Consider the following 15840-nt stretch of genomic DNA (forward strand, 5'->3'; position numbering starts at 1 on the left):
ACCATTATGTCTAGGAATCCAGGCTAAAAACACAGATACAGAAGAGCATTTTACTGAAGTATTCAACTGAAGTATTATGATATTAAAATTTAAGGAAAGAATAAATGTCTAACCGAAATACCAGAATGGTTAGATAAAATAATATATTGTTAGAAGAAAATGTTTGAAATATTTTTAATGTCATGAGGAAACAGTGTGTGTTCCATGGTGATGAGAAAGTAGGGTTTAAAACTACAAGCCATCTAATTCCAAGTATACAGCAAAGTATATGTCTTTTTAGAAACTCCCAGGAAAGATGATGCTATTATACTGTTTAAGCCTCACAGTAATACAGAGACCTTAGTCTCTGTCTTAACAGGGACTTGGTCTGGCTAAGTTGGAATCCTCACTCTGTCATTAACTGTGGACCAATGCTGCAAGTGATGAGGCATATTAGCACTTAACACACAAGAAGAATTTTTGGAATTATTTCGGAGATTTGAGATCAAACCCCAGAATCTCAGTATTTTACGCCTAAATTTGGAACCCTGCTTTAATTAGAATTTATTATTCACAGACCATCTTATTTAATATTTCTCTGCCTCATACAATTTACACACAAGACTCTACCCACCCCCTTAATCACCTGCTATTCAAACAGTGTCCTGGATTCAATACTCTCTACTTGGACATGACTCTTACCCAGCTCTACCCACTTGAACTCTACCTTTGAGGCCTTCCCCAGAATCTGAATTTTTCACTTCTTCACTGACGGCACTTAGTATATTCCATTGTCCATAATCCCCTTATGGGTCAGGGCCTTATCTTTCACTTAAGATTGATACTAAATAATAATTTGTCAAGTATCCTAGTTCCAAATGAGCAATAACTGGCAGATTAGTTTATAATCTTGCCTTCCAACAGGAATTTTTAAAAATTTTTTTTTTCCTACTAGCATATTGTTTCGTTCTTTAAAACTGCATCAAATTGGAGTGAAAGAATTCTTCTAAGTTTATGTAAAAAAATGAAAAACACTAAACATGTATAAAATGAGACTACCACCACTACACATTGTGGTCTGCTAGAATGAAGGCAAGGTAACCCAGTTGGAGAATGAGAAACTGTTTTAAAGATACGATTTCTATTAACCACATGGGATCCAATTTGGCAGGTATAACCCATTAAAACAGCTCCTCAGAAGTCTGCAATATAAAAGAGGATATTTTTAATATTTTGGTAATTAAAACAAAAATATACCAAAGGAAGTGACTAATAAAAACTCCCATCAGCATACAAACATTCCAAGTTTGTTTCCTATCCTTTAATATTTTCCATTTTACTAAAATAATTCTATTAGACTTTCATTATTAAACAGAGCGTTAAAAATACTAGCCTTATTTAAAGGTTCATTTTGGGTTGGGGTATAGATCAGTGGTAGAGTGCCTGGCATGCACGAGGCCCTGGGTTCAAGTCTCAGTACTTAAAAAAAAAGAAATTCATTTTATTTTATGATGACCAGATGCCAGAAATAAAATTGTGGCTTACTTTGAAAGTAAAATCTATTCTTTAAATAAAAATACTCAAATATTTTTTGAACTATGGGTTCATAGTCAACACAACAGACCATTACGATAGTTTTATGGTCCCTACAAGTAGCTAGATTTAGGTAACAAAACCAGCACGCTAACCTTGAAGAGAAAAAGGAATAGGACAAACCTGAAATAGGCATCATCCCGGGCTTGTCTCAGTAAGACTAACTTTACAAATCTTTAGGTAAGTTATCTACATACAGTGAAACGTCAGATTTGACAAGATACCTATACAGTCAAATGTAAGATTAAGAAATTGCTGCTAAAATTAATTGTATGCGAAGGAGATTGAATAAACGAAAATCATACCCAACATACTTAAGACTTTTTTTTTTCTTTTTGAGACAGGGCCTTGCTATGTAGCCCAGACTGGCATTGAATTTACAATCTTGCTGCCTCAGCTGAATGCTGGGATTACAGTCACACACCACCACACCCAGCTGTACTCAGTAGGGACTTCTGGGTCTTGGAAAGTCCACAAAATATGTCTTTGGCATGTCCCCTGTTTTCTGTTTGTATTAGCATTAGAAAATGAAAATCTCAATGAGGAAATAAGTGAAGAACTGTACAACTCTCCCAAATTGCTAAATATACAGTACGTAGGCTCAAGTATCTCCATATCTATTCTAAGATCTGAATCAAACAGCGCCTGATGGGCCTGGAGACACTCCAAAAGTCTCGCAGCCAATAGCAAAACTTTCCTAAATCTAGATTACTGTTTCATCTCTACATCACAAAACTTGGAGCACAAAGCGGGAATGTTCACCGACACCCAAAGGGAAAGAACCCCCTAGTGAGAGCCACCACCAGCACTTAAAAGCTGTATTTAAGGACTTGAAGGGACAAGTAAGGATGACACCGTTTAGGGAAGAAAAGCGGAATCCACTGATCCAAGTAGTAGAGGCAACACCTCTGTAGGGAGTTCAAACTAGGAAGGAACCTAGCTTCAAAAAGCACGCAGGGAGTAAAGCAGGCTGGGGACAAGGGACGAAGGGACACAGGCGTGAGGACAACGCGGGGGGGTGGGGGTGCAGCTGTGATGGAGGGGTGGAGCTGGGATGTCGGGGTGCGCCTAACCCCGTGAGAGGGAGGGGCAGCAGGCGCGGAGCCTTGGGTCCGTTTGCACTCGCGGCGCCCGAGTCCTCCTCCATGTTCGGCGGGCGGGACTGGACCGGGTGCCCTAGGCCGCGCGGGCCGGCAATCCCGGCCTCACCTCGCCGCCCGCGGGGAGGATGCGCTGGGCTTTCAGCTCGGCCCCACCTGAGCGGCGGGAGCTCGGCCACTCGACCACCGGAGCCCGCCCCGCCTGGGCCCGGAGCTCGCCGGGCCGGACCCTCCGCCCGCCCGCGCTCGGGCGCGGCCTCCCGGCCCCGCGGCCCTCCCGACGCCCGCCTCCCTCGGCGCCCCCGTCGGGTTCCCCCCCAGCCCCCAGCCCTTCCCGAGGACAAACCTGGGGGTCGCTCCCCGGCATGGTCAATCCCGCGAAGAAGCGGCGAGACAGGGACGGGGCCCGCGGCGACAACGGCCACCTCGGCCCTCCTCCCCCGCGCCGCCCCCTCCGCCGGCTTGCACAACTCCCACCGCCCCGGCGCGCGCGCACGGATCTGTTGCTCAACCTACTTGCAGCGTCTTCTCAGCGGCCATCACAACATGCTCTGGAAACCGGCGCGACCCCGGGGCCGTCTGGCAGGCGGCCGCCTCTCGCTTCAGCCCTGGGCCGCCGTGGCCGCTGCTAGGGCGCGGGCCAAGCAGGAGGTTCCTCCATGCCGGCCGGCCACCAGCCCGCCTGGCCGTCCGTCCGTCTGGTCAGCCAGCCAGCCGGCCGTACGCCGGGAGCCCCGGCTCGGGCGCGCTCGGCCCTCGGCTTGACTCGGCTCGGCTCGGCTCGGCTCGACTCGGCTCGGCTCGACTCGGCCCGGCCCGCCGCCCTCGCTGCTGCTCCACTGGCCAGAGCGACCCTGGCTCTGCCGCCTGCTCCCTGCTGAGTTCTTAGCCGCGTCCTCCTCCCATTCGCTCGGTTCTTTCTCCTCCTTCGCCGCCTCTGATTCTGAGGTTGGCAAACCAGCACCTGCTGCTGGAGATTGCCGAGAACTGAAACAGGAAACCCCGAGCCAACGGGGAAAACCCGGGAGGCGTGGAGAGGGGCGAGGGGAGCTGCTGGGACGTGTCGGGCTCTAACCCGGCCTCTGGGACCGCCCTACGTTACGTTCCCTTTCTCGGCTCCATCTAGGGGTCCTTACCTCCCCTCGCCGCCCCCGACTCCCAGCCTTGTACCAGATGGAAGGCAACTTCATCTCCACCCTGCAACAGCACGGATCATGCATGCATGCCCTGGCACTCAAGGAAATCCACCGGCTGTCCTCTTAGGGCTGTGCCCGTGGGTTGTTTACTTATTATCAATATTCCGACACGAGGAAGATAACACACCCTGCCTAAGCAAGACCATAGGGGAATTTAAACAAATGAAGCTGCTGGGATTTCACCCTGGCCAACGACTTGTTTCAGGCAGGAAATTGGCCATCCTGGAAATGGCAATCATGTCAATGCCAAGGTTGAACCCAAGATCAATCCAGGTCTCTTTCAGGAGGCAGGGAGGAAACGAGCCCTCTGCACCCACCTGAGATGGGCACCTGAGATGCAAGTGGGAAAAGCTCTGAGAGCAGAGCGTTCCTGCTTCTGAGAGCTGAACCACACACAGCACAATCTAGGTCATCACTTCAGAAACGTTTAGAGAATTTTAGCCTCCTGCCTATGGGATTTTTTAGCAGCAGCATTGCTCCTAACCCTGAGCAGGAGGATGCCTCTAAGGCTGGAGCAAGAGGGAAGAGGGAGATATGAAGGTTTCATATCTCTTGTATCCAAGGCACATATTTATTTCACTGGACCAAGCTTCATGTCTTTTGGTCACGCTTTTCACTTTTCTGGCTTCTGAATTTTTTTCAATAGGGCATTGATGATCTAAGCCCTATTGTGATTTGTTAATCGCTGGTTAATGGTAGTGACATGCTTGACTTTATTGGGACTCCAACTTTATAGTTTCTATTTTAATGTTCCTTAAAAAAAATTTTTTGCCTTTATGGCTCAGCTGAGCAGCACAGATTTCCCCATCTCCCTGGCTGGCACCTATTGTTCCTTTTTGATAAGGTCCCAGCAGAAAGCATCCTGCAGATGCCCACGGACACACTGACTCTACCTATGAGATGAAAGGAAAGTGTCTTACTGAGTCCATTTTGCACTGTAATAGGCCAGTCTAGGGGGAGGTGGTATTTAATAAAGTTTCAGACAGGAGGCTGGCTTCTGTGGTGGGCATTTTAGTGCCACTTTAAAGATACTAGGAAGACTGGCAACCTGCTCTCTGTAGCAACCTCACATTTTATTGGCAGGAAAGATCCTATGTTCTGGGAAAGCAACTCTCCCCCCCCCCCCCCACATTGGGCCAAACCCACAGAAGTCTCTGGGGCTGGATTAGGGCGTGGGAGGGACTTACAAAGAGGTTGATTGACAACAGTAAGTCCCAGCCTGTATGGCACCACTACAGTGACGCTGGGAAGTTTCCTCATTATACAATGTGCTGCCCTCACAGTCCACCTCTTGCCTAGTGTCTCACAAGGGTCTCAGCTGAGTTCTACTCAATATTGATTAAGTATGACTAAGGATCAGGGCACTCTGCTAGGCCCTTTGGAGGTGAGATGAGTAAAAATTGTAATAGCTAATATTTAATAATAAATGTACCAAATTTACCAAACCCAGATAAAGGAATACCTACCACTATTTTCATTTCACAGATGAGAACATGAAGACCAAGATTATAGTCAGTAAATAACCAATAGTATAAGAATTAAAAATTCAGATTCAAGGAGTCTGACTTTAGAATCAAGACCTGCTATATGAATAAGACACAGTGACTGCCCTTAATCACCTTCTTACTTGGTTGTGGAGATAAAAATACAGAAAGTTAAAAGTAAACTAAGAAGAAAAATAATTGTCAAGTATGTGCCATGGGTAATAATGCTGTAAGGTAAATTGATGAATCACTTCAGGTTGGATTAGTTAGGAAATCTTACACAGGAGATGAGTCTGGGAATTCGAGTTACACTGTGATGGATGAAGAGTATTTTGATAAGTGGAAAATTTGGAGATGAGGGATAAGAAAAAGGCAGAGAGAAAAAGTAGGGCAAAATCACAGAGATTTGCAAAATGAGACAGGTGTGTGTGTGTGAGAGAGAGAGAGAGACAGACAGAGAGAGAGTGAGAGAGGAGAAAGAGCGAGAGTTGAGAGGAGGAGAGATTGATTTAGCTCCATGTACCCTAAATCTGTGAAGGTTTTCATCAGAACACAATGTGGAGAAAGTTCTATTTTAGGAAGATCAAGACAGGGAAGCTTATTGGATGGTTCGAAAGGGGGCAGGAAACAAGCTTTAAGGCTCATAGGAAAGTACTGACCTGAAACACTGATGTAAATAGTGAGAGAGGAAAGAAACAGTAGACACTGGGACTTAAAACTCATAGGGGCTTTGTTGAATTGAATTGATTGAATGCACTCAATAGAGAAGGAGTTAGGAAAGGGAGAAGTCTAAACTGGGTGTAATGTGAAACCTGAAGTATTACTGACCAGAAAAGAAAAGGGAAGTGTAGGGGTTGCAGAACTACTTTTTTAATGTTCAGAATCATTTGGTTTTAGGTATGTAATTGAGGTAATATCATGTGGAAATGTTACAGTGTTGTCTAAAAAAGGCAGATATTTTGGTATATGAAGCCCTTTTCTGCTACTGAGAGGGTAAGTAGGCAAATTTAATCTGTTCTCTACTCTGACAATAGCCAGGTATGGCTATTTATCTTTGTAGACCAAAGTCAAAAGAAATTTTCAATAAAAATAACATGTTTCTATGATCTGAGTTAAATGGGCATTAGAGAATTGTACTTACCTTGTTCTTTACCCATCCCATCACTGTGGCCACCTCCAGAAGTCTGGAGCCTCCTTCTCTAAAACCTCCCACAGCTCCCAAAGGTTGCCCTCTGGTTTAAAACTGGCCCACATCCCTGGCAAATGCTTGTTGGTCTCCTCAGAGGTCTCCTGTTAGTGTCCTTGAGAATTTTCTCACTGGACAGTTGTGGGTTCCATGGCTACACTTGGGGTAGGAGTTATTTCTCCTACTCTCAATCTCACGATGTCACCATTTCTGCCAAAACACTTACCATAGTTGAGACAATGTCAGCAGTCTGCTTGGTGTGCCTTTATCTTCAGCTGGTTAGCCAGCATTTGATTGCCTCTAGTTGAGGGCTTCACATATACAGCCAGGTGACTACAGTGCCGTTTCATCCACTGTTTCACTTATGTCCTTTAGAGAAGCTCTGCTTAATTTCAGCAACCTATAAAATGTCTGGCTTCATTTATCATCATTACTCTGCAAAATCATTTACTATTACATGCTATGTGTAAGACCAGAAAAAGAGAGATACAACAATTCTTGCCCATGAGTTTCACTGATTACCAAGAGTTGCTTATTAATGCTGAGCTCTTAGGGAAGGAAACTAGAGGACACAAGATATGTGCTATGGATCAATCTCAGGGCTTCTTTCTTTTGATGGGTAACCACAAGATTCCATGCCAGCAGCATGACTCTTTTTTCCCCCCCAGTATTTGTGGGAGGCCATCAGATAAAGCTACCAGAGAGCCAGAAGAGCAAGATTTTTTAATATGCTAATGTCCTGCAGTCATGGGCTGGATTTCCTACCTGAGGCAGATCGGATGTCTGCCCTCCTTCCACCACATTTAGAACACATAGGAATTTTGAGAATAATGAACACTTAATTTTGAAAAAATATACACTCAATCTGGTACTTTGCCATTGTGATAATGCCACACCTGCCATTTCACTGTGGTTCACTCTGCCCAAAGTTTTGTTGTTGTTGTTCTGGGTTCTGGGAATAGAACCCAGAGCCTTGCTCATGCTAGGCAAGCACTCTACCACTGAGTTACGGCTCTAGCCCTTCAGAATTTTTTAATTTTTGTTTCAAGATGGGATTTCAAGTGACTGAAACATCCTCTTCATCTCTTCAAGTATTTATTCTTTTAAAAGGAAACTGGCACTTAGAATCATAAATGTGCGAAACTGAGATAGTTGAGAACAGAATTAGGGAACAAAATTATCAGGTTGGAGTACATGTTCTGTTAAAAGGTCATATTGCAAGAACATTAATTACAGCATTCTTTGCAAAGGCAAAAAATTAGAATTAGCTTAAAGGTACACTAACAAGAAACTGTTTAAATAAACTAAGTTTCTGCATACATTGGAGAAACTCCATACAGTCATCTATTGAAGAGAGTAGAGTTGCTTTATGTATATGGAATGACCTTGAAGGCACACTGCTATTTGAAAAAGGAAGGTGAAGATCAGTGCTTATAGTATTTATCTTTTTGTGGTAAGGAAAATCTCTGCTTATATATGTGTACACTATCTCTGATGAACACACAAGAAACTCATAACTCTAGTCATCTATGGGCAGAAAACCTGGATAATTGTGAAAAAAGGATAGATGTGATATTTACTTTTTACTCTTTCATAGCTTTTAAATTGTGTGCTTGAGTTCATTGTTCAAAAAACTTTCTAAAAGGCTGCATTCATTGGCAATGTGAGTTTTGTTCATGCCTTTCTGTTTGGTTCTATAAATAACCAGGTGGTTTTTTTTAAAATAGTAATATAGTCATACTTTATTCACTGTTGGTGGGAAAATACATTAGTCCAGCCACTATTTAAGTCAGTATGGAGGTTCCTCAAAAAACTGAAAATAGAACTACACTATGATCCAGCTCTACTACTCCTGAGTATATATACCTGAAGGAATCAAAGTTAGAATACCATAGAGATGCCTGTATATCCATGTTTATCATGGCACTATCCACTCTAGCCAAGCTATGGAATCAGTCTAGGTGTTCATCAACAGAAAAATGGATAAGGAAAATGCGGTATATTATACAATGGAATATTATTCAGCCATAACAAAGAATGAAATCATGTGGTTTGCAGGAAAATGGAACTGCTTCATATTAAGTGAAATAAGCCAGACTCAGACAAACAGTGCATGTGTTCTCTCATATGTGGAACCTAGATTAAAAAAAAATAAAGACATGAAAGTAGAAAGGGGACTTCTTGGGGAATAAAGTGGACCAAACAGAGGATGGAACAAGGTTCTCCCTTCCCAACAATAGGAGAGGTGAATATAATCAAAGTACATTGTATGCATATATGAAAATGTCATAAGAGAACCTATTATTTTGTACAATTAATATAAGCTAGTTAAAAAAAAGAAGTAGTTCCCAGTGATAAGGAAGAGGAAGTCAAGGGAGTACTGTGAGGTGCACTTGAGGAGTGTGGGGTTTGGGGCTTCCCAATCAAGGGAGAGATTCCTACAATCATGTGGAAGGGGAGATCCCACAATTGCTCAAGGATTCCCAGCCACATTAGTTCTAAACTCAGATTTTATGAATATTTTTTACAGGAACTGCTTTAACCAAGGGGGAACATTTAGGGATGTTCCCATAGGTAGAGACAGGAAAGAAGTAGTGCACATGAGCTGGAGGTATCACAGCCAGTCAGCTGTAGCCATGGGCAGATGGAACAATGTATGTTTTCTTACAATACTCATCACCTAGAATTTTATTTGCTTATTTGTCTTAGTGTTTGTCTTCCCACACCAGAATGTGAGTTCCATGAAAGCAGGGGTCTGTCTGTCTTGCTCCCTGCAGTGTCCTCAGTTACTCTGTGCTTGGTGGGTGGAAGGCACTCAGATTGACTCTGGACAACCGGAACATCTAATGACCCCCCAATCTGTGGCTGCTTACTTAGGCATTCATCTGTAAGAAGGCAGTGAAGACACAGTGATGGGAACTGGGGACTCCAATCTCTGAAAGGGTGGGCGGGGTAGAATTCAAATCTCAAAGGAAAGGGAGAATTAGAAAAATAAGCATGGGGGAGAGAGGCAAAGAGCCAACTGCTAAGCTAGGAGAAGGTGGCAGGGGGATTGGTTACACAAAAGAATAAGAAAAGAAAATCAGCTGGTCAGAGAAATACCAAAAACAATCTCCTATGACATGACCATAAAATGGAATTGTTTGAGTGGAGAACCAGCAGGTGAGAGGTGAATATTATAGATATAAATATATTATAAATATGTATGAAAATAGCACAATGAAATCCACCAAAAAGGAGGGGAAAGAGGTGGTTAAGAAAGAGTAATATAGATGAGGTGAGTTTGATCCAAGTGTGGTAAATACCACAATGAAACCCTTTTATTCAATTCATTTATGCTAATAAAAAGTAAAATAAAACAGTCTCATCGGTAAACAACAAATAGCATGACAGTAAAACAGAAGACAGCCCTATAATAAGGCTGCAGTTTATGGGAAGTGCAGGATTATCGGCAGAGCAGACTTGCTGCTGAGTCACTGTGCTGCCAGCTGGGGTGGATCCAGTGACCTTGACTTAGGGTCTAGTTTGGCTTCAGAGTCAAGTGGGGAGAGAGTGAGTAAGCTTAGTGGTTAAGGTCAGATGGATGCAGGAGATATAACCAATTTAGACAGTTAAAGGCTTACTTTCAACCTTTGAGGAGAGTCAGTGGAAAATTTACACTGTCAGTTGTTTTTGTTTGAACACTGAAATTCCAGGAGATGTTCAGATAAACAGTGTCAGGAGTCAGAAATGAGGACTCCAGACAGGTAGGAGATGTTAACTGTATCTTCGTGAATCCCATAAGCAACTGCCACAGGCCCAGATGGGAAATAAGGCTAAAGAGATAAATAAGCTAGAGCCATCTCCTGACATTTAATGGTTTGTTAGGTCACAGGTCAAGGAAATAAGTGAAGGTGACTTAGTGGAGCTATTTGAGTTGTGCCTTTTTTATTTTGTGGTCTTTGTAGAGTACACAATTAAACTTACAGGTTAAGGTTTAAGTCAGGCTATACTTTGGATCCAGTAGAGTCTCGTGGTCCTTCATTTTGGTCAAAACACTAACTTAATTGAAACAATATACGTAGACCCCTAAAATGTTTCTCCTAGTCTTCAGTCATCATGTGACATCATTATTGGGACATATTACAGGGAATCCAGACAGATATAAATATATAGATAAGGCTTTCTTCAATGAGGTTCCCAAATGGACACAAGAGTAAGGCAAAAAGATGAGAGAAGTCTTTGACCGTCCAAGTGTCTACTGTCCCTCAATTAGCCGGAAGCAGATTATCTAATCAAGTCTCAATTTACATTGTGAGCTCTGATTTCCTTTGGCTTCTGAGATGTCAGTTCTTTCCCAGTTCCCACCTTATTTCTCCTTGTCAGTCTTTTTGGCTTCATTTGGTACTTGTTTTCGTTTTCTTCTGCTTATTCCTACAAAGAATTTCTCTCCAACCTATTATCTTTTGGCTTCACACACATGCCCTGGGTTTTTTCACCCATCCTGGTGGCATTGGGTATTACCTATATTCTGATTAATGGTTGCCAAATCTATCTCTGCAGCCAGAGTGTCTGACACTAAATAGGTATACAAAAGCATTATTTTAAATATATACATAAATACATACGTGATCTTATATACATATATATATACCTATATGTATATACATACATATATATACACATATGAAGAGTGAGAGAGAACATGCAGTAGGTCTATTAGAGGGTACTGGGGGAGACAGGAGAAGAAAAGAGAATGATTAGAGAGTGAATAATTTCAAACTACATTGCATCTGTGTATGAAGACAGCATAACGAAAGGCACTGAAAACTGTTGAATTTAGGGGAGCAAGATGATAGAGTTAGTAACAGAGGGAGTAATCTGATAAAAGTACAATATATACATGTGTGAAATACCATGGTGAAAACCTTTTGAGCAATCAATATGTACATAAAAAAATGAAGGGCAGGAAGGTAAAATAGGTCCTATCTGGAGGTGGGTACCAGTGAGAGGAAAGGTAAACAGAGGGTGAAGGAGAGTGAATAGGGTCATGTACTTTGTCTCGTGCATGAAAATAGAACAATGAAACTTGTTAAAATTGTCCTAAGAAAGGGCAGAGGGTGGTGAGGGAGAATGACTGAGAGGGTGAATCTAATTAAGATAAACTATAACATGTATGTAAATGTCACAATGAAAGTCCCCTGTACAACTAATATATACTAATAAAAACATAAAAAACAAAATACTGGCAGAAAACAAGCCACGGCCAAAAAAGCACCATTCATTTACTGAAAATGAATAAATGACTTTATTAGGTGTCCACTGTATGTCAGCCATTGTTATAGAGGCTGGAAAAATTTCCTGCCCTGATAGAGCTTATACTACATACACAATACCCTAGTAAACAAACACATGAAATACACAAATGAGCAAAATAATTTCACATAACAGTAAACACGGTGAAGAAATAAACTAAGGTGGAGTATGAGCAGAGCTGGGGCTGGTTGTGGTGTAGTAAGAGAAGGCTTCTCTTAAATCCCTTTTACTGCTGAAATGATGTCAGGAGCTCATTAACATGCAAAGCACATTGAAGGTAGAGCAAACAGGAAGTGAAGGAGGCTCCAGCCCGTGTAAACTGAGCCCTTGGAAGAAGAGAATGAAGAAGCCTTATTACAATAGCCACGTGAGGGGAGAAAGCACTAACCTAAGGAGAGGCTGGCTCCTTTAGAGGTTATGTACTCTCCTGTTTGCCCGGACCTCACATCTTCCCATGGTCTTTCCCTTGGCCAGCCTCCCCTATTTACCTGACCTCCCCAGCCCTTGCAGGCATTTGAGCCTATAACCCTTTTCTGCCCTTGGTAAACTACATGGCTTTCTTTAAAAGTTTTTGCTTTTGTTTCCTTCTGGTCCATTCTACAAATAGGCTGCTATCTTGGCCTGCAACCCTTTTCTCCCAATAATTTTGTGAGCAAAGATTCAGCTCAGCATTTCATTCCATTCTAGGTCCTCGTTAGAGCTCATCTATCTGGGTTAGAATGTTCCTCCTTTATGTTCACGTTTCCCATGTGAAAACCAAAGCACAGTAAAGTTGAGTATTTTCCCCTAAGTAACACAACATAGCCAGGATGTCAACCTATGTGCACAAACATCATGTCTCATAAAACTTGGGAGAATTACCTGGGGTGGTGCATGGGAAGTGCTCAGTACAAGCCTTGACCTTTGGAAAATATTCAGTAAATGTTAGCTTTAATTACAGGCATACTCTCCTGCCCCTGAGATGCTTCGGGGTCAATGAGGGAGCTAAAAGTCTAGTAAATAAATGAGTCAGTTGAAGAAAACAAAATGAATACCTGGAAGGATCTTTACTCTAGATTTAACTTCTTCTTTCATTTGCATTCCTTTCTGATAAATACCTAATACTTAACGTTGATGATGGGGACATTATTTGAAAAAGAAAAAAAAGCAGGAACAGGGCTTATGGGAAAAAAAAGTTAACTTCAGTTTAGATATGTATGTTGAACTTGGGGTGCTTCTGAAATGTCAGGCTAAAGATTACCAGTTGGCTAGGCAAATGTCAGCACAATTCACCCCATTACTTAAGCATCACCCTTGGTTCTTCCTTTCCCTCACTTGTACATTTTATGCAGCAGCCAGGCCTTATTGGTTCTGCCTTCAAAACTATCTCTGTAATACGTTGTTAGCCAGCTTTCTGTCACTGTGACAAAATACCCAAGACACTCAACTTGTAAGGAAATCAAACTCCCTGGATTGTCTAGTCAGCGTGAAGAAAGAACAGGCTAGACACTACCATATAGGGTGATAGGATGGGTAAGACCAAACAGCTAAATACTGATGCATGCTGCATGTCAATGTAGTCATTCTATCCTAAAAAGTGCACTGTGGAGTTCAAAGTGAGAATGCTCAAACTGAAGTAAACACTTTTGTGATTGCAAGGTTGACATTTGCCTTGCAATTGCAAAAATCCTTCGACCTAGAAGAAACATTTCTTTCTTAACCTAGAGGAAACTGCCTTATTTTGGAAGCTATAATTTATAAGTGGAGTAGCATGTCCAATTTTTTCTAAGCCCTCATATGACAGAATTAATTAAAGAATATTGGGTACCTGAATCTCTAGAATTGTTAGAGAACGAGGAGATTGGAGACTTTGTTGCCAGGCACTGTGTCCAATATCACAAGGCACAAAGATCCCAGGAAGAGCCAGTGGCTTTGCTGATAAGCACAGATACCCCAGCTTGTCTCATCTGCTGGAGGAGGCCACTGGATCACTTTACCTACTGCCTCTGAAAAACAAATATAGTTTTCCTGCTATTGTCTTTGCTGGAACAGATTCTGGGAGGTTCCTCCTTTTTTGGTCATTAATTTCTGGCTCAAAATTTGAGGAGAGAGCATCCAGAAAGCTGTGGATGCTCTCACCTCATATGGCCTCAGAAAGCTTCTCATGCATAGCTAAGAGGTTTAGGTGCAAGGGACCCAAAAACATTAAAAAAATATAAAGTGTATCTCCTAAGAATGCTTGATTTTGGTGAATAAACTATTGATTCAGTTAAAGAAAGATAATTTGGCACACAATTCCTAATAGCCTAGATTTCCTTTTTAGCTCTCAGCTATTCTAGGTAATTCCTGAGATGTTCTCAAGGAAGTGAAGACAACACTGAGTTATGGTGGTTTGGTCAACAAGAGACCACATATACCCTACAGCCAGTGGTGTTCCCATAAGATTATGTTGCCTACTGAATTTGTAGCCATTTTAGCTTGTGTAAGTATACACAACAATGAAATCACTTAACAATACATTTCTTAAAATGTGTTCCAAATGTTAAAGAACACATGACTATATTTTTTTTCTAAGGAATATTACATAAATAATACTTTTGGTTCAAAAAATTGACCATTTGCTAGCATTTAAAATCAAGAGATATTTTTGTTTGTTTTTGCTGGGTGCTGGTGGCTTACATCTATAATCCCAGCTATTTGGGAGGCTGAGATTGGGAGGATCACAGTTCAAGGGCAGTCCAGGCAAGCAGTTTGTGAGACCCTGTCTCCAAAATAACCAGAGCAAAATGGACGGGATGTGTGACTTAAGCAGTAGAGCACCAGCTTTAAAAATGTGAAGCCTTGAGTTTGAACCACAGTTCCACCAAAAAAAAAAACAAAAAAAAGGATGTGGTTTTTGTTGCCCAAATGCAATTGTTATATATTCAGTGGCCACCCATTAAAATTATGAATAAACTGGAAGAAAAACTTACATGTGATAAGACATTTTCACACTTAAGATATACCACTGAATGGTACAAGTTAAACAAGGAAGGAGTGGAACACTAAATATTTACATATATTTATATATATATGTAGATTTAAATTTATGTCCACACCTCTAACAATATACCATGAAGACACTTCAACCTTTTTTCTTGTCACTTCAATCTTTTTTCTTGTCACTGATGGAATATTTTTGTGGTCCAGCATCTAGACTGTAATAACAAGTTATCTTATCAAGTCTATCTAATAGTCATTTCACAACTGATTAGTGATGCCAGTTGTTATGCAGATACATGCCGCATGTAAAAATGTCCATGTCTATTGGCTGTCTTACATTCTTTCCCAGTTCCTAGCATAGCTAATTTAAAAGGTAGGAAATGCACTGACCAGATGGGAATTAGACTGTCCTCTAAAGCCAGGGAGATTTTTATCCAGATGTTTTTGGTGCTCCATCCTGAGGCTATATTTCCCAAGTGATGGTGATGAAGAGATGACTGGCCTGAGCTAGGTGCTTACTCAGTCTTTATCTTTCCTATGAGTCATTATTGTTTTCCAGCTCGATACTGTTGTCAGCCTCACTTTCAAGAGATCATTTCATTCATTTGGAAACTAAAGAGCTGTGCTTTGCTCCACCTCCTTAATGTCAGCAAAGCCAGCTCTGTTGAACTAAGATGCAGAGACAGGTTTGCAGCCAATGCTAAATGCCAGATGCCTGGGGCTATTAACACCTAAGGCTAGTCTTGGTAAGAAAACAGGCCTTTACTTTTGGGACTGGAAGAGTCCCAAGTATGGCTGTAGAGGAAGCCTGGAACTTCTTCCCCACGTCCCTGATGAGGTTGACTCATGAAAAGCACTTAGAACAATGCTTAGTTAGTAAAGCTATCAAGGATTTTTACATATGCTCTGCCATGCAATTCCTATAACAACTCTATTCAGGTGAAGAACCTGGGTCCACAGGTGTTAAGGAATCAGCTAGAGGAAGGGCCAGAATTCAAACCAGTTCTTTATTTTTCTTCTGGCAGTACTAGGGTTTGAACTCAGGG

General features: G+C 42.0%; 1 protein-coding gene across 2 annotated transcripts in view; it reads right to left on the reverse strand.

Moving 5' to 3' along the window:
• The window catches only part of Zc3h12c (zinc finger CCCH-type containing 12C), a 68178-nt gene extending 64435 nt beyond the window's left edge, over window positions 1-3743 (reverse strand). Inside the window, exon 1 of one of the 2 annotated variants that reach the window (XM_074066760.1) lies at window positions 3189-3743. In XM_074066760.1, coding sequence (XP_073922861.1) covers window positions 3189-3212 — 24 coding nt within the window. In that variant the 5' untranslated portion in view covers window positions 3213-3743. The other variant, XM_074066762.1, reaches the window with a different exon arrangement.
• Window positions 3744-15840: the final 12097 nt, after the last annotated feature.

This window comes from Castor canadensis, chromosome 2, assembly GCF_047511655.1.
Source record: "Castor canadensis chromosome 2, mCasCan1.hap1v2, whole genome shotgun sequence".
Taxonomy (NCBI): Eukaryota; Metazoa; Chordata; class Mammalia; order Rodentia; family Castoridae; genus Castor; species Castor canadensis.